The sequence below is a fragment of the Sceloporus occidentalis genome, unplaced genomic scaffold (genome assembly GCF_023333645.1).
Source record: "Sceloporus occidentalis isolate IW3139 unplaced genomic scaffold, rSceOcc1.0.p SCAF_11, whole genome shotgun sequence".
Taxonomy (NCBI): Eukaryota; Metazoa; Chordata; class Lepidosauria; order Squamata; family Phrynosomatidae; genus Sceloporus; species Sceloporus occidentalis.
Genome location: NW_028316991.1, coordinates 9,365,119 through 9,383,513, shown reverse-complemented (window position 1 = coordinate 9,383,513; position 18,395 = coordinate 9,365,119). Strand labels below are relative to the sequence as shown.

The 18,395-nt window shown below is 39.1% G+C and overlaps 1 protein-coding gene across 1 annotated transcript; it reads right to left on the bottom strand.

Moving 5' to 3' along the window:
* Window positions 1-2,099: 2,099 nt before the first annotated feature.
* On the bottom strand, window positions 2,100-17,595 carry LOC149305529 (Y+L amino acid transporter 2-like). The gene is made up of 9 exons (XM_089477561.1): window positions 17,166-17,595; window positions 14,430-14,555; window positions 9,908-10,052; window positions 9,159-9,282; window positions 8,443-8,546; window positions 7,716-7,812; window positions 6,887-7,036; window positions 5,523-5,706; window positions 2,100-2,182 (listed from the first exon to the last, which is right to left on the bottom strand). The coding sequence occupies exons 1-9, from the start codon at window positions 17,572-17,574 to the stop codon at window positions 2,100-2,102; spliced, it is 1,422 nt and encodes a 473-aa protein (XP_089333687.1). The 5' UTR covers window positions 17,575-17,595.
* Window positions 17,596-18,395: the final 800 nt, after the last annotated feature.

The following is an 18,395-nucleotide window of genomic DNA, read 5'->3' as shown; positions in this document are numbered from 1 at the left end:
TTCTTTTTGTTTTTCTAAGCAGTGCAGTATATTGATCTGCTAAAAAACATGTACACGATTTTAAGCTACATCTGTTATAATTTAGCCAATTAATTTCTTGATAAATGCTCCTGCTTTATTTTAGGCTCTTTATTCTCAAATCCAAGATTAAGGAAATATGTTTGACTATATAATTAAAACAGAAGGTTATCTGAATATATAATCTTATAACTTTATAGCTTTGTTATGACTTTTTTCTCCTCTGTAGAGCTGTGCTGCTCCTTAGTTTTATGGTACGTTGCATGATATTGTATACATGTTTTCTTTACTGTATTATATGTGCGATTATATGGTGATCTGCATCTCTTACCCGAGTTTTGTATAAAGGCTGTCCTGTACAGCGGGCAATTACTTTCAAGGCATACATGTATAAAGTGGATATGGAGGCAAAAGGTGATCATTGTTGACCTTATTTGCATGAGCCTACCCAGAATCCCTTGTGGTTGTGGCAGCACCATGAGATTTTTGAGGAAAAAACAAGCCTTCTGGCTTGTCTGGTGTCTCTAGATGAGTGTTTAATAATGCTTCTACTGCCCCCTTTATTTTAAGTGGAAGGGTTTTCCATCACCTTTACCCACCATAACTTTTGTTATTGGTATTACTGTATTATGTAATGGATAAAACCCATATTAGCAAGCATAACCTTAAATTAGATGCCTGCTCAGGTACAGTCTGACACAGATGTCAATGTTTTATTTCTTCAGAGATTTACCTAGTTACCAAAAATTCACAAAAACATATTCATGACATGCAAATTGCCAAACTGTGGAATGCTCTACTCAATGTGACAAGAGTGATATAGGGGCGTTACACTGCGTATGGTTATATCAGTTTTTAAGATGCTTGTCATTGTCATGATCGTACTGGAATAGGACTCCTTATGCATACAAGGAACAGCTCAGAATGAATAAACCAGGTCAGGATTTCAGAAATCGGCAACGAGATATTTGGAAATGGTCCCAGAAAACTACCACCAAAGGACAGACTGAAAAGAGCTCTCTTTAAATAAGGTGAGATGGCTGAGGTTACGGAGGGGTCACCAATCACATTCTCTGACCTCTTTGTGAGATGTCAGTGCATTGCAGAGGACCTCTGTGATCATGCAGGTTTTAAGTCTTCACAGTCATAAAAAAATTGGTTACACAGGAAAAAACCTAGTACTGATGACCCCGACCAGGTTGTCACCCTTTGTAGCTTTCCATGTCACCTAATTGCTAGGCCCAGCAATGCAGAGAACTAATACATTGTTCCCTAATAAATAAAAATACTTTCAATATTCTTTCCACAATCTTGGATTTATGTTTGGCTCTCTTTTCTGTTCATCAAAGCTTTCTTTGTAAAACACTTTCTTATTTACCTTTCAGTCTACTTACCTAAAAAATATGTAACATTTTTTCCAGAACACGCAGATTTTATGTTGCGAACGTGCACACGTAAAGTGCTATCCCAGAGTAAATGGGACGTATGACAAAGTTATCAATTCCATTATGTGAGGCTATACATCCCACAAACTACAGGACAGCACTTTACATGTGATGGTCAGCTACATGTAAAGTCTATGTGTGTCCTGAAGAAAAACAACAAAAAAAACTATGTGGTCACCCAAGACAGTAGTCTCCTACTAAGAAGTAAAAGCACTTCTCTGATGCACTCAACCCTGTTCAACATACAACAAGAAGGCACGGTAGAAAATGTCCTTAAAATGTTTTACTACCTTTCATTTTACGTTACTGTTGGTCAGTCGTCATTCAAAAAAATATTGAAAAATAACTAGGGTAATCAAACACATGAATACTATCCTTTGGAAAGATTTTCTTTTGTGAAGGAAAAGCCGGTTTCACATAAAAATATTTTATTACATTTGGTTCTTGAAGAATATTGGCATGAGAGCTTAGAGGAAAATAAAAAGTAACAAGATGTAACATGATATATTTCACACCTGAGACCAACTATGGCTCATGAAATAAAGAATAAGTACATTGTAAACTGTATACAGTGTAATACTTCAATGAATGATGCTTATTCTAAAAGGAAGTATTCTGGGACAATGGAACAGGGTTTTATGTTTTCATTTCTTCTCTTTCATCATCCAGATCTGTCAGGCAGCAGTTGCACAATATTTGTGTATATTTTGTTAAAGATTCTGGGGGAAGAAAAAAAACAAACATGTTAAAATACAATGGGGGGGGGCTCTAACACCCATCTATTCCACAACTCCCCGTTGTGATATAGGGATTAAAGTTACATTAACCCTCAGGACCCATCACATGCCTTTCCACTCCCTCCATCTTCTGTGTTCTTCTGTCTTTCTGTTAAACTAATGCTGTATTCCACACATCAGATAAATGATGTAGCTAATGAAAGGCCCAAGCTCTTGTAAGCTGTAAAGGTTGCGGGGGAGTTTATATAACGTTTTACAAATACATTTCATAATTGTTAATTTTGATTGGCTGCAATGCACATTTCCATGTGTACGTGTAACAATATGTTTAGTTTTGATCATATTGGACCCATCTTTTTTGATCTTGGTTTAGTACAGACGGACATCTGACTTTTAAACTATACACCTACTCGGCACATACACTGTGAGTAGAAGAATACTTTTTTTATTTTTATCATTGAATCTCTTAACCCATGTAATCAAAATTAGTGAGTGGCTGAAGCCTGGCATTGTTACCATTGACTACATTGAATATTTTACACAAACATATTTCATAGCACATACTGTATAAAGTGCACACATTAACCCCTTCGTGACAAAGGCTGATTTTACTTTTTGTACCCTTCGTGACAATGGCCGTTTTAACATTTCTGCGCTGCTCGTGTTTAGCTGTAATTTTCTTCTTTCCCGTTTACTGAACCCACACACATTATATATTGTTTTTTTCAGGACAAAAAAGGGCTTTCTTTAGATGACATTGTTTTGATTGTATCGTATTATTTACTATTAAAAAAAGTATAAAATATGGTGAAAAAGTTAGAAAAAAATGACTGTTTCTAACTTTTAGTTGAAAAATCTTTTACTCATCTATAAAAGGTAATGAAAAAACCTGCTAAATAGATTCTACTATTTGTCCTGAGTTTAGAAATACCCAATGCTTTTATGTTTTTTTGCTTTTTTCTACACATTATGGGGCAAAAAGTACAGGTAGCGTTTTGCTATTTCAAAGCCTTTTTTTCCAAATCTGGCAATTCTTCCCCCCATGTGCCATTTCAGGTATCTTTGAAGCCGGCCAATGCAATTTACCCCATCAAGTCATATATTTTTGAAAACTAGACAGCCCAGGGTATTCCAAATGCTAGTATTTTAACCCTTTCCAAGCACTAATTCTACCATCAGCCTTTGTCAAACTTTATGGTAGTCATTTTTTTTGCATGTGTTTTTTCACACACATTTTACTTTAGATATGAATAAACAGGTTCTGGTATATGTCACTATCACAAAACACCCCAATATGTGTTTAGCAACATCTCCTGAGTACAGCGATACCTCACATGAATGATTTTGCCTGGCTGTTTGGGGCCAAAAGGGCCACATTTGGGGCATGCGCATTTTCAATGTTGAACTTTGGCATTTGGGGATCCACTGCCCATGCCCTATTTGGTACATCTTTGAGCTGGGCCATTTCAGTGTGCCCAATAAAGCCATATATTTTTGAAAACTAGACACCCCAGGGTATTTCAAATGCTAGTATTTTAACTCTTTCCATGCACCATATCTACCACCAGTCTTTGTCAAACTTTGTGGTAGTCATTTTTTTGCATTTGTTTTTTCACACACATTTTACTTCAGGTATGAATTAAAAAGTTCTCGTATATGTCACTATCACAAAACACCCCAATATGTGTTCAGCAACATCTCATGAGCGCAGTGATACCCCACATGAATGATTTTGCCTGGCTGTTTGGGGGCAAAAGGGCCACATTTGGGGCATGCACATTTTTCAATGTTGAACTTTGGCATTTGGGGATCCACTGCCCATGCCCTATTTGGTACATCTTTGAGCCGGGCCATTTCAGTGTGCCCAACAAAACCATATATTTTTGAAAACTAGACACCCCAGGGTATTTTAAATGCTGGTATTTTAACTCTTTGCATGCACACATTTTACCACCAGCATTTTTTCAAAGTTTGCAGTAGTATATTTGTGTGTGTATTTTTCCCCCACACACCTACTTTATGTATGAATTTACAGCTCCTGGTATATGCGGCTGTCACACGACACCCCAATATGTGTTCAGCAACATCTCCTGAGTACAGTGATACCCCCACATGCATGGGTTTGTCATTTTTGGGGGGAACTAAAAGGCCACATTTGGTACGTGTGCATTTTTCTAATTGGAAATTAGATGTGTGGCCATCCTTCCCCCTCCCGTGTTAATTGGGACCTTGTTGAACCCGGCCAATTCAATTTACCCCATCAAATCATACATTTTTTAAAAGTAGACACCCCATGGGCATTTAATATGCCAGTATTTTAACTCTTTCCATGCGAGAATTGTTTTAAGCTAATGTGCTAATTTTAGGACTTGCTCACAAAAATATATTTTTTATATATATATTTTAATTTTTTTTTTGCCTTTTTTAAAACATTTTTAAGATTTTTTTTCAACTTGGAAGGTTCCCCTGATAGTGACATCAGAGGGAAATTATTTTTACATTTTACTGTTTTTTTACTATTTTTTTTCTAATGATTATTAATTTTATTTTATTTTTAATTTATTTTTTTCTAATCACACTGTGATTAGAAAGCTGGGCTCCATTGACTTGCATGGTTGAATGCAGTACCTGTATTCAACCTGCAAGTGGAGCCAGAGTTCTCTAGAGGGTCAGGAGACCGTCTAGCGAACTTTTTCGTCTTTATTATTTTTTTTCCCGGGCCGCCGCCATCTTGCTGATGGCGAAGATCACCGGCAACTGCGGCTGTGACCGCTCTCCGGAGCGGTCACAGTCCATCAAGAGGTAAGTGTTTGGTGTCGCTGGATGCCTCCTGATCGAGGCATTCCAGCGACACCATTTAAGTTTAGGAGGTGATCGGTGATCGCCTCCTAAACGCTTTTAAAACGGGCGTCCGCCGCCATACATTGTATGGCAGATGTTGACGCCCCGGGGAGGGGCCAGACATGGCCCCTGATTCCGATCATGGCGTTGCTGAATGCCTCGAGGTCGAGGCATTACAGCAACGCCGTTTGGGTAAAAAAATCGATCACGGATCGATTTTTTTTATTTTTTTTTTATTTTTTTTTTACCCGTTTTAACAAATGACGGTCCTGGCACGTCATTTGTCGTTAACGACATGTTTTTCCGTGACGTGCCCGGACCGGCAATTGTCATCAAGGGGTTAAGAGCTCTTTCGTGTTACTGAATTTGGTGAAAACATAAAACCAACGCTACATTTGATCTCTTAGGCTGTTCACTATTGGTTAATTTCAGAAACATGCTTTACACGTTTTACTAGTCATTGTGTAAGATGAGTACTCACCACAGAGCTGAGAAAAAAATCGTGGCCTCTTTGCAGCAGGCAAGTAAACTCCTAAGAAATAGGCTGGAATGCCAGAAAGAGCTATCCCAATGCCAATCAATGAATTAATTGCATCACAATAGATTGGGACTATAACGAGAAAAAGACTGCAGAGGCAATAAACCAGAGGGAAGAAGAGGCTGACCTACAGAAAAAGTTTGACAATTCAATAACAAAAACAATATCCTATCTATATATTCTGTGAAGCTGCATTTTAAAACATAATGTACATATAAATTTGTTACAGTAGAATTAAATGTTGGAGTATTAGCATATCTGGGAACTTCTCGAGTTAGGCTACTTAGAGCTCTGCCTCTTTTTAGGGAGTGGCTTCATGTAGAGGCAGGGCTAGCTAAATTTAAGAGTGGGTCTGTCTCCAGGCAGCCAAGGGTATTGGACAAGCAGTAGGCAGAATGTGGCAGGGGAGTGGGCACAGTCGCACACCCCTTCCATGCCAGGAGAAGGAGGAAACTGACCTGGAGCCTCCAGGCCAAACCAGGAGGGTTCCACTGTAACATTTATTATTTTATATAAACTGATCAGCCATAACAATATGACCACTGACAGGTGAAGTGAACAACAGTAATAATCTGGTTATCATGGTGTTTACTTGGACTCCAAATTTCCCAGAGCTCAATCCAATCAAGCATTTGTGGGATGTGCTGGATAAACAAGTCCGATCCATGGAGGCCCCACCTCGCAACCTACATGACTTAAAGGATCTGCTGCTAAAGTCTTGCTGCCAGATACCACAGCCCACCTTCAGAGGTCTAGTGGACTCCATGTCTAGACGGGCCTGAGATGTTTTGGCAGGGGGCCATAATGTTGTGGCTGATCAGGGTATGTGATATGTAAACCTACCGAATAAAGTAACTACTGGAGCGTTTGTATTTTGTGTTCACTTACCTCCAACATACTTGCATACCTAATAACCGATATACACTAAAATTATGCGCGCTGTAAGTTTAGAACAGAATCCTTCCCATTGTGCACCTCATATATTCTTATTGTATCTTGAAGCATATCATAAGTTTTTGTAACTTGTTTTATAACGAGATTAAATCATGAGTGGAATGTTGGGTAAATATTTGGCTTTTCTGTCGCATGGTTTAACAAAGCTCCACAGCGGTTATGTTGTAACCTTTGTAATAAAACACTTAAGCAAATGCAGAACATGATGCATCAAATAAAAAGCTATTACAGCATATGGACTGTTTTAAATGGTACTTGTGGCAAATTAAAAACCACATTATTTTTTTTCTATGCAGAAATGTAACAAGATTATGCAAATTGCCCCTTAACCACAAAGCGTAAAATCTTCTTACCTTCACCGGGCGTGATCTCTCAGGTTGGGTAACCCGCAAAACTATTAATCCAGCAACAGACAGTCCCACAAACAGCCAGTAACTAAAGCTGTAGTAGTTAATTAGCTGAAAGACATCTTCCACAAGCAGATAAATGATGGCCATTAGACCCTAAGGTACAAATGTAATAACAGTATAATTGGCAATGATCAAAACTGTGAAACCAACAAATTGTCCATGTAAAGCAAATATGCCTTACAGCATATTATTTAACGTCAAATACTGTTTATAAGCACATGGGGCCTACACCATGGTGTTATTGAAAATCTTGGGAGGGCTAGGGCTCAAAATAGCCAACACAAAGTCCAGCAATTATATATAACACACCTGTATACTCTTAAAAAACTAATGCCCAATCAGACCTAGTGAATTACCTGTGATTTGCAAAATACTAAAATTGGTGCTGACTTTAAAATGCATATATGGAACATTACCAATGTCATGTCGAATTAACACCCCACAATGGAATGTTGCCTGACTGCACACCTTTTTGATTTACAAATCTAAAAGTAATGTAAATATTGTCCATGTCAAAATATAAGGTTGTGTTGTTTTGATACTTAATAAACAATCTAGTCATGGAGTTTTAATTTAAAGCCATGAACTGAACCATGATTTGGACGTTGGTTGAGGAGAGATATAGTTTGGTAAAGTCACCTTGTGGTAATTTGGGTTTTATTACGGTAAGATTTCACACCACAGACTGTATTCACATTGATGTTGATCCATAGAAAAAAATGGCTCATAAAACCTGGGAAACACAACACCACATAAGAGTTTTTACACTCACATTAAAGAGAAGAGCAGGTACTGGTGTAAAGTTTTCAAAGTGAATCAAACTGAGACTGGCAGGTAGATGACCTTCTCTTGCTCCAACATAGAATAACCTATGTAAAACATTTGTTACGAGTTAGATTATCAGATACTAGAGTGCACAATTTCTACCTTTCCTTAGTCTAGAAGCAATGACATCTTATCACAAACCAGAGATGATCCGTTTTCTTTCCTTCCATCTCACATCTATAGTTTTTTGTTACACTACCAAGACCCCTGGAGGTTTGTGGCCTATGTGGTAATACAAGGCATCATAAGGAAAGAAATGCCAGGTGCCCCATGGTCACTTTTCCCTTTGTGCTCCCTACAATCAGTTGAGAGGGTGCTGAATATCTGTGCCAGCAATGCCAGCGATGCATACAATTGTCAGTGTGTGTGTTTGTTAATGGTGCAGAGTTTGAAAATAATCTTACTATCATGAAAACTAATGGAACCTTAGGGCAGTTTGGGCCATTGCATTTGCTGCTATAGTGACAAGGTCACTTTTCAAACTAGAATCACTTTTTATACATAACTCCTATCTGTTTTCAAAGGTATAAAATAAAGTCTAATACTGTGAAAAAATGGTTGCATATTAGTAGCGTATTAACAAAATGATATTTATGATAAATGTAAGGCATTCACATGTGGGTGTGAATATTGTTGTATGCAAAATAAAACGATTGACTGCTAATTTTTCTTACCTTGATGCTGCAATTATTGAAGAATTTAATCCTCCATAACAAGACATTGCCACTGCAATGGGAATCAGCCATTTGGCATAGCCAAGAACTTCATTACCAAATGTCTACAAAAAAGGGACAGATTTGAATGCAGGAAGTATTATTATGAGCTGTACAAAAGTATAATATAGAATTGATAGAAAAGTGTTTAATGGAACTAAATGAACATTAATACATTTAGACATTACAGCAATTTAGGAGCATTACGTTTGTCTTATTCTAAATATATTACTACCTAACAATGAAATAAAATGATCACTTCCAAGTTGCATGGTAAAACCTGGAAACGTAAAAATGAATGCATGTCAAAATTAAAACATGTTGGTAATGCACTTAACTGGTGGACCATAATGTTTCAAATTTAGGTCAGGTCAGCGCATACAAGAGTTTTTAAGGATTTATTTTGTTTCAGGATATATCCCAAAGGAGGTGAAAAGGTTTACATGAGGGACTGCAAAATAAGTTAAACTCAACGTATGAGCCAGGAACTTATGTTTATTAGCCAAGTCAGGGGCGATCACAGTGTGTGGTGAGGTGCAATTTTTAATAGATGTGAGGAAATGATTTATTCTGAATAAACATATTAAATTAACATACTGGAATTGTGAGGCTTGTGATTAAATGCTAAATTTAGCAGTAGCAAAACTACAACAGCATTATATTAATGTACTACTTACCACAGCTACAGCATCACTGGTTAAAACAGCTGGCATATTTAATACAACGTAATATGCTACATTAGTCAGTAAATATATTATTGTGACGATAGGCATTGAAATCGCGATAGCAAGGGGAAGATTCCTGTTTAAAGAAAATGAAATCATTTTAAGTAATAGAAACCTTTTGTTACCTATTGAACAACATTCAAAGATTGTCACCAGGAAAAGGTATAGCTGAGGGGGCAGGAGAGCAATTGATCCCCAGACTGTTACAAATGTATTTACACTCTCGGAGAAGGTAGCACATTGGGGTCACATAAAGCAACGTTATGTGACCCTGCTGTAACAGCGTGGTTTCTTGCACAGTGGGCAAGCAGCCATAAGGAAGTGCTCCAGGCAATGTAAGGGTGTGAGATGTGAGATTTCAGATGTCATGGGTGTGATCGAGTGTGTATGTTTTAGTGTATGTAAGTGTTAGAGGGACTTTGTATGTGTAAGTGTGTGTACTAGTGTGTAAGTTAGTTATTTGGTTGGGGTAAAGGACCAGGATGCACTCCCCTCTGACAAAAGGGTGCTAGTCCTACCCTGATCACATTTTATAAGTGTGTGGTGCCATGTTATCCAACAGGACAGAGGATATTTTCCTCATTACACTATATATACACTTCTTTCCATATTCAAGTGCCCAATGACTACTCTCTCCCATAATAATCCAAGACATGTAAAAATGGTAAAACCATAGCATACACTTATCTATATTCTCAGACCTTTCAGGATTCTTCATTTCTTCTGTCACAAAATTTAATGTATCCCATCCTGAGTAAGAGTACAGTGCAGAATAAAGGGCAAGTGCCATAGATCCAACATTAGTTGTAGAACCTTCAAAAGGAGCTTTTAGGTTATCCATTTCACCTGGTAAACATACAATAAGAGGTTCAGCCTCTTGCAGCAATTTAAAAATATGTTAATCTTAGTTTCTTTCACAATAGTATCACAATACTTTATTTTGCTTTATTATTAAGGTTTGTATTGGTTATTTATTAAAAGCCCAGGCAGAGTGCTTAGGCAACTGCTACAATGTAAAGAACAGCAGATATACGTGTTCTATATATATTTCCCCAAGATTTCCGTACTTCTGATTGTAAGAGTCAATTGACAGGTTTATTTAATTCAGGTGAATTGTGGGAAGAAGAAGCATTTTATCCTACCAAATTAATTATGTGATAATGTGTTTCTTACTTTCCATGGTGGGTGAGCTTGTGTGCTTTGATCAATGTACAGTTCTTAAGCCTCATGCTTTCTTAATGTATATGTTTGTAGTCGGCACAAGTCATAATACAGCAAGGTGACATTTTTTTACTCACCGTAATGTAGCTATGACCCACTGTTTAGAGAATGGATCCCAATGATCTAGTACCCAATAAACTACAATTTTCTGTTAAACAGTTACCTATATTGTATCTTTATAACAAATAAAAATTAGCTATTAATACATTTGTGTTTCACAAAAGCATTTGAAAAATAATTTATTTATGTTTTAATTTATATACACATTTTCTGCTGTTTCTATACATTTTATTGATATGAAACTTTTGCCGAGGTCCTGAAAAAGTATGTGACGTTATACCTTTTCCTGTGTTGGAGAAACTAGTTTTCATTATACCATAATGGAAACCATGTAGACCGGATGGACGCTGGCCATCGCTGCTACCTTGTTCATAGTGTAAGTAGCTGCTCTGATTCCCAAGTAAAAATGTTCCTCTGGGATAAAATATCTCCCAAAGAACTGTACCACCAGTTATGACATGACACACAAGTTAGGATGCAAAAGAACACATACTTTATTGGGACTGGGCATAGTTTATAGAGCCACATTGCCAGGGGAAGGAGAGTTGAAAACAGAAACAGATTAACACAATTAACACATAACACAATGTAAACGGACAACAACAGCACCAGACTGTAATATAACACAGTAGTAAATGGATCAGGAATGCCTCACACTTTAGTCTAAACTTAAATCTGGTATAGACAGTGAGACATTCTTAATACACATATAAATGGGAACGAGTGCAGCAACACAAACTACTACAATTTAACTCAAACAACTCAGTGTAAAGGTGCAGTCCCTATCATTTTACTAAAACAGGGTTCCAGCATCCATTACACATACATATGATTGTGACTTTGAAGACTGCTAAAAACTGCATTTACTATAAAACATTTTCAGGGATTTAGGTTCCCAATAGAGAGGGAGGCATGGTGAGTTGGATTGTAATGGGTTGATTAGATGTATTAGAAAGGACACATGGAAATCATTTATCTGCTGTGCTGTTCAATAGACCATAATGGAATACAAACAAAATATTGTTCCCATAAAAGTATGTTGCAATGTTCAATTGATTAAAAATAGATGACCAATTTGAGATAAAATCATCAGCAAAATGGAACCTCGTTCATACAGCATAACACGATATACAAGTAGTAATATTTTATTAATACTGAAAACAAAAAGAAATAAAATAAATTGCCCACCAGAGTTACAGTGGAAACCTCACATTTTTACCTGCTCCCTTGGTAACTCCTGCAGGGAACTTGAGAAATATGAAATTAGGATATAGACAAATCTTTTTGCCCATCTCTAGTCCCAAGTGTCCCTATTTAGGAGGAGGAGTTTCTCTTTGGAACTCAAATCCCACTGTTCCTCTTTCCTCTCTTGATGTCCCTCTTTTATAGGAGCTGTGAGCTGTTAAGATCACACAAAATCAATATAGAAATAGCAGAAATTGGGTTTATAAATTAAAATATGTAAATCTAATGTTTTAATCCTCTCCCGAATGCCTCAGTAACATGAATTGCTACATTTGAGGACAAAAGTTTACATTCAGGTTTAATCTACTTCCAGTGAGTCAGAAGTTTACATACACCAAACTGTCTGTGTCTTTATAGTAGTCTGGAAGGTTCAAGATTGATTCAATAGTTGATTAGGAGTTAATTGGCGCCTGTGACTGTATTTTAGGGCCTGCCTGTAGAGCCAGGGCCTTTTTGTCCTTGATACAATGGGAGAAAGGACAAAACAACATAGCCAAGACCTCAGAAAAAAGATTTTGGACTTCCACAACTCCGGTTCATCCTAGGAGCAATTTCCAACCAACTGTAGGTACCGTGGTCAACTGTACAAACAACTGAATACAAATATAAAAAGCATAGGACCACACTGAAACTGCATAATTTAGGAAGGAGGCACATATTAACTCCCAGGGCTGAATCTACTTTGGTTTAAAGAGAGTTCTACATCTTCCATCATTTTAGAGAGTTCTTCCTCCAGGACTGGAATAACAAAAGCCAGAATGAAGTTACCGTATTGGCTCGAATATAGGCCGCACTTTTTCCCCCACTTTAAGTCTTTAAAGTGGGGGTGCGGCCTATATTCGGTTGGCACGGGAGGTTGTCTAAGCGCATCGTGCGGACGGTCACCGGCTGCGGCGATGCAGGTAAACAGCCTCCGCTGCTGGCACGTCGTGCAGATGTCCCGGCAGCGGAGGTTGTTTACCCGCATCGCCGCAGCCGGTGACCGTCCGCACGATGCGTTTTATCTCTGCCCCCAAGACTTACCAGAGCAGACTCCCGGGTGTCTTGCGGGGCCGGTGGGGGACATTACGCAATACGCGTATACAACTTCCGGTGCCGGCACATCTGTTGACACCCGGGAGTCTGCACTGGTAAGTCGGGGGGGCAGAGTGGCAGCATATGTCGGGGGGGAAGGAGGAGGACAGTGGCAGCATATCTCTGGGGGGGGAGGAGGACAGTGGCAGCATATCTCGGGGGGGAGAGTGGCAGCATATCTCGGGGGGGAGGAGGAGGAGGACAGTGGCAGCATATCTCGGAGGGGGGGGGAGGACAGTGGCAGCATATCTCGGGGGGGGAGGAGGACAGTGGCAGCATATCTCGGGGGGGGAGGAGGAGGACAGTGGCAGCATATCTCGGGGGGGAGGAGGACAGTGGCAGCATATCTCGGGGGGGAGGAGGAGGAGGACAGTGGAAGCATATCTCGGGGGGAGAGTGGCAGCATATCTCGAGGAGGAGGAGGAGGACAGTAGCAGCATATCTCGGAGGGGGGGAGGAGGAGGACAGTGGCAGCATATCTCGGGGGGGAGGAGGAGGACAGTGGCAGCATATCTCGGGGGGGAGGACAGTGGCAGCATATCTGGGGGGGAGGAGGAGGAGGACAGTGGCAGTATATCTCGGGGGGGCAGTGGCAGCATATCTCGGGGGGGAGAGTGGCAGCATATCTTGGGGGGGGCAGAGTGGCAGCATGTTTTTTTGGTGCTTTTTTTAAGAAAAAAGCTTTTTCTTTAAAAACGCACCAAACTTTTAGGGTGCGGCCTATATACGGGGGTGGCCTATATCCGAGCCAATACGGTAAGTAGAATTAAGTATTAAGAAAGAATTAAGTAGGAAGAAAACTTAGCCTTTTAGAGGAATGTTCTCTGGTCAGATGAATACAGTTGAACAATAATGTTCAGCCCAATGTATAGAGGAAAAATGTGAGGGTCTGTCAGCAGGACAATGATCCTAAGCATAAATTTGTAAAATTGTGGCTTATAGACAAAAAAGCTAAAGTACTGGAGGGGCCATCATAAAGCCCTGACCTGAGTCTTTGGAGTGAACTGAAAAAGTATGTCTGAGCAAGGATGCCCACAAACCGGACTAAGATAAACCAGTTCTGTCAGGAGGAATTGGCAAATATCCCTGCTAAGTATTGTGAAAATCTTGTGTAAGGCTACCCTAACCTTTTGATGTTAAGCAATTAAAAGGCAATGCCACTAAACACTAACAAAGTATATGTAAACGTTTGACCCATTAGAATTCTGGAATAGTGAATTCAAGCTTAAAGATTTCTGTCTGTAATCAATTGTTTTTAAATTACATCTGATGTGAACAAAGTAGATGCCTTAATTGACTTGCCAAATGAAATGTATGGTAGCATGAAATGTGTGGAGTTATGAAAACTTGTGTTTGAATGACTTTAGGCGTCAACTATGGCCTCAATTGTATTAATAGGTCACAAAGCCACATAAAGGGTTTCAGTAATGCCCTTCCATAACCATATCTGTAACCACATTTCCTGAAACAAATGTATCCCTGAACAATTTAGAATGTGACAGCTCCACAAAGTTGAGAAGAAAGCCCATCAACTCCATGTACATAACGCCTTTATACATTAGGTTAAAGAACAGAATATGTGCAGCATTTTACAGGCAGTGTGTACACACAATGAAAACGTACCTTGTCCGAGTTTCACAAGACCAACAGAAATGATCATGAGAAGGGCCAGAATCTTTGCGTAAGTGAATACATCTTGTACTCTTGTTCCCCATTTCACATGGACACAATTAATAAATGTTAAGGTACCTGATAATAAAAACATAAATATATATCATTCTGATAAACACTTCAGTTTAATAGTTAAGTTGTAAGCAAATTAACAAATAATAAAAAATAAAAAAAAGGCAAAGAATGTTTAGGAATGGTCATAATGTACATAAAGTACATTCCACCACAATCAAATATAGTTTAAAAAAAAATATAGTACACAATAGTAACTTACACACAAATGCAGGGCCGAGCCTAGGGTCACTGATGTGTTGGTGCAAACATTTTTTGGATGCCCAGGTGGGTGTTGCTATATGATTAACTCCTCCCCTAACACAACCATTTTCTATGGCAACCACGCCAACTCTTTGGGCCCTCTTACTTCAACATGTCACTCACTTTCCACAGTGCCAGCTTTGCCCCCAAACAGCTTGTCAGTGACATCTTTGTCCCAAAAACAGCATTACACTGAATGTTTCTGTGACATCTGGCGCTCTGACATTAAAGAAGCCGCCGAGTGACAGGGACAAAGCCATAGTTAGCTTGTTTTGCACCCAGAAAAAAAATGGTTCTTGTTCACTATATTTTGACAGAGGTTATTTTGGGGAAAGTAGATCAATAAATAAATAATAATAATAATAATAAAGGAAATTCATTAGATTAGAACTGCAGAGAGTTAAATAATAATAATAAAACAAATTTCCCCCAAATTTCCACCAATGGCATATTCTGTCACCCAGCATCAAGACAGCAATGAGACAGAGGCCTTGCGCTCCCACCACTATAGTCAGGGCTACACAATTAATAAATACACAGAGGCACATGTCGGAGTCAGGGCTACACTGAGGAGTGTGGCAGCAGGCCCTGTGCACCCACCTCGGCACAGGCCTGCACAGATGTTTGTACTCTGGTACTCAGAAATCTAACTGTACACATGTATGGAAGTTTTGATTTTTATACTCAAAGAAGTTACCCACACGCATACCAGAAGACTGAGAATGCAGAGATTACTTATCACTGCTGTGATGCCAACCGACACATGGCCTAGGGGATAAATAGACATCTCCTCTATGCTACTACTCAAATAGTCAGTTACAAATGGAGATCCCTAGGATGCATTACAAGGTGCTTTGGAACTTTAACACATAGAGCCCTGAGATTGTCTGGACTGGGTTGGGAGCTTTAAGGGAGAAGGAGTAGAAACCCAGAAGCAGGTGGTCCCAAAACACAATAAACAAAAACCAACAATCAGTATAGAAGGTCAAGGCAGGCAACAACGAGTTCACAAGCCAAGGTTTTGGGACAGGAGACAGATAGGAAATCGAAGTAGTAAGCCAAAGGTCAAAATCCAGGAGGCCAAACAAGGTCAAGTAAGTTCAAGTGAGGGTAACAAGCTGTAGCAAGAATAGAAGGGGAATGGTGACTGCACAGAGACAGACACCACAGGTTCGAAACACTCAAGGAACACTGAAGGAATGAAGGGCTAGCAGCGTTTTTATAGGGCTGCAGGTGGTCAGCCCCTCCCAGTAGCTTCAGGTAACTGATTTCCTCAGAGCAAGATTGGCCAGGTATGTCCTTTATCGAATTTCAGCCAATGAGGAATGTCTGAGATAGCAGGCCGCATGTGAAGTTTAGAGAATTCTAAAAGATGCGGCCTATTCTGTGGGTGCAATGTCGAATGTGGCATGCGTACAACCGGAGGCCGGGATGCAGCCTGTTCCACAATAGCGGAGCTATACCAGGAGCGTGAAAGGAGCTGGAAAGGGCTACTGGAGATAAGGTGTGAGCCAAGTGGGCATGGGCCTGACAGGGATATGATGTCATATCCCAGCAATAAGGACAGCGGCTGTGGATGGTCAGGCCTAGGGCAGTGCCCAAGGTAAAGATGTCCCTGGTGGTGCTTGCATTTGTTACACTGTCTGCTACTTTTTATCGGCCCTGTTGTGCAGGCCTTCTAAATGTAAAAATACTCTTTTAAGCAAGCACTGTTACAGAGGAATACGCAATGCTGATCTTTTCTGCTGTAAGATTAGACCTCACATCTTGTAAGAGACCAGCAATGTCATTGGGTGACATTTACAAAAACAAACCAGTATTGCACTAAAATTATTCTCAATCCAACAGCTTCCTGAACTAAATGGTGATCTAAAGAAAAAAAAAAAGTAAAAAAAGCTATAGTGTTGACACTAATTCTTTTCCATCCCGGCACTTAATTCAGGGTGATAGCGGTGTCTTCTGGGCTCTATTCATGCAAGAAACTTGGTGAAGGGTCTCTTTATTAGACTATACATAATTGTGTTTGTGAGTTGGAACCAGTTACGGGAAGAATCACATTAGCCTGTGGATATAACCATACGAGGGTGTTTCAGAGACGGGGAGAATTTTGTGTGGACTACATGAGAGAAAATACAATTTAATGCTGTTCCACTGGTAATTTAGTTTTACTGTGGTTGTTGATGAGTCCTTATAAGGAATAAAACATAATCAGATCATTGATCCTAAAATAAAGCCTACTCCAAGACAATTCTTCTACCCGAGTGTTAAATGGAAATGAAAATCAGAATATCTTCCGACAAACATAGATATTAAGGTAATGGATGCGGTATCACGTCAATTAAAAGTAAAAAGGACATTAAAATTGATACTTACAGACACAAGCTGCTGCTATTAATCTAACAGCTTCATATGGTGGTTGACAAGATGGAAAAATTGGTTGTACAATATAATTAGCAAATGTTATTGCAATAATGGCTTGTGTAGTAGGCTCTATAATTAATAAGGATGACCAAAGCCTGATGAAAGCAATAAATGCACCGAATGCCTCCAATATATAAGCATAGCTGGCCCCGGATTTCATGACTGATGTCCCCAGTTCTGCATAACATAATGCACCAAACATGGAAAATATTCCTCCGAGGGCCCAGATAATAAGTGAAAGTCCAAATGAGGCACTGTACATGAGGACACCTTTTGGTGAGACAAATATTCCGGATCCAATCATGTTTCCAACTATTAAGGAGATTCCGTTAAACAGTGTAATTTCTTGCTTCATCTTCATTTTGTCATTTGTATTGTGTCCAGAGTCTCTATTTCTGCATTCTTTACGTTTCTTATCTTTTGGCTCTAAACAGGGCAATGTCCATGGTACTGACATCTTCAATTGTTCTTCTCACAACCTATGATAAATAGCCAAAATTCAAAGAAATCAGCAATGGGTTTTCATAGTTAATTAAACGTATGTATAGTGTTGGGTCACAAAATGTTGTGTTACATGACCCTTCCGAGTGCCCTCTCCCCTTAAAGAACACTGTGAAGGCATGTGACCTGCAAGGTGATGTTCAGCTGGCCCTGCTTGAACAATTACAGCTGGTCCACCCGTGGCTTGAATGCTTGTAAATTAATTCAGAATATCTGTAATGGTTTTCATAAATCACTAGAATAAAATCTTTGTGATGAACTATAACAGTTCACATTTGAAGAGTCTCATGGTCAACTCAGTCTGAATGTTTCCAGGTATGCATAATGGTATATCACTCTGTATCGTTGATGTATGTAAGAAAATACAATTAGGTACTATTGTGAGGACTGTTCCAGCAAACATGGGACTGTTGGTTGCTGGGCAATGGTATTACTATCTCTGCTTCTATAATAGACATCTAATGAAGCTAGTCATTTTATACAGTCGTTTAGAAAAATAAGACTACTGTATTTTATCTCATTGCCGTAAAATATCATCTGTATGATCATGCTGTAGGATAGTATGATATATTTGCCATACTTCTACTCATTTTCTATGATGTTCTTTAGCTCAAGTAAAAGGAACCCGAGTCATTAATTCTATGAATTCTATCAAAATGACAGGAACCCAGAGACTGAGAT